Source organism: Perkinsus marinus (genome assembly GCF_000006405.1).
Source record: "Perkinsus marinus ATCC 50983 genomic scaffold scf_1104296938588, whole genome shotgun sequence".
NCBI lineage: Eukaryota > Perkinsozoa > Perkinsida > Perkinsidae > Perkinsus > Perkinsus marinus.
Genome location: NW_003213365.1, coordinates 1 through 1,006, shown reverse-complemented (window position 1 = coordinate 1,006; position 1,006 = coordinate 1). Strand labels below are relative to the sequence as shown.

At 49.9% G+C, this 1,006-nt stretch overlaps 1 protein-coding gene across 1 annotated transcript; it reads left to right on the top strand.

Moving 5' to 3' along the window:
• Positions 1-359: 359 nt before the first annotated feature.
• On the top strand, positions 360-952 carry Pmar_PMAR013458 (hypothetical protein; the record flags this gene model as incomplete). The annotated part of the gene is made up of 3 exons (XM_002782690.1): positions 360-574; positions 651-863; positions 910-952. The coding sequence occupies 3 exons, from the start codon at positions 360-362 to the stop codon at positions 950-952; spliced, it is 471 nt and encodes a 156-aa protein (XP_002782736.1).
• Between the last annotated feature and the right edge of the window lie 54 nt (positions 953-1,006).

The window sequence follows — 1,006 nt, the reverse complement described above, 5'->3', positions numbered from 1 at the left end:
GACACGCGTGAAGAACTTATATTGTAGGCGACCAGCATCTACCCTCGTAGGAGTCCTACTGCAGGACTGAAGAAAACTTAGACGGAATTCAACAATATGCTCCATTCAATCATCTAGTTGGCCCATCACCCCATCTAAAGGGAACACATCCCCCTAGAGTCTCGCGAGGTTCGAGCACCCATATTTCCATCGTGCAAATTGCATGACATTGTTTCGTCGACGATCAATGGTCGCTAAGTGGTCGTAGTGCTGGCGCGTGTTGGAATGGCTGACTTGTTGCATTACGGATCATCTATGCCTCGAACACTCGCCTCTTTTCAACGCCTTTTCCCAGGATATCAATCTCTAACTCCTACATAATGACCTTCTTCTACTGGATAGTCATTCTACGCCTCACCGTCTGTGGCGGTATAGATTTCGACAAGATATTGGAGGAATCTGGGGGCTATGATAAGTCCGAGGACCCTATTTTCGGCACGGAGAGCCCAGTGGAGAAGACGAGTGAGCCGGGGTTCGTCTCAACTCCTCAATGGACAACTCCGGTGAGCTCGGAGGAGCCGATCGTGGATCGAGAGTAAGGGGTTACAACGCACTATGGGCTCCGTTTCATCGTTACAAGTGCCTGTCGCTGAGTCATTAGTGCTTTATAGGCCCGTGCCGAACGTCCAGGATCAAGAGGAAGCTCGCAACGACACCAATAGCTTGCCCCAAGATCTCAGAACGATCATTGCACTATTGGTTGTCGTGGTGACCATCCTTTTTCTGCTGATCATCACCGTGGTATGGAGATCCATGACTCAGCACTGGCAGTATGGCAATCTCAAAGGAATGGGGAAAGGGTGCCAGACACAGGATGATGAAGGGTGAGGTCTCTCACTTGCTTATCGATTCATTGGGAATTTCTTTCAGGAGATCTGATGACGCTGGACAGCTGTCCGAGGCCACAGTATGAGCCGCCTCGGAATGTCATGGAGCGCAATCTACTCTGGACAATCTTGACATATCA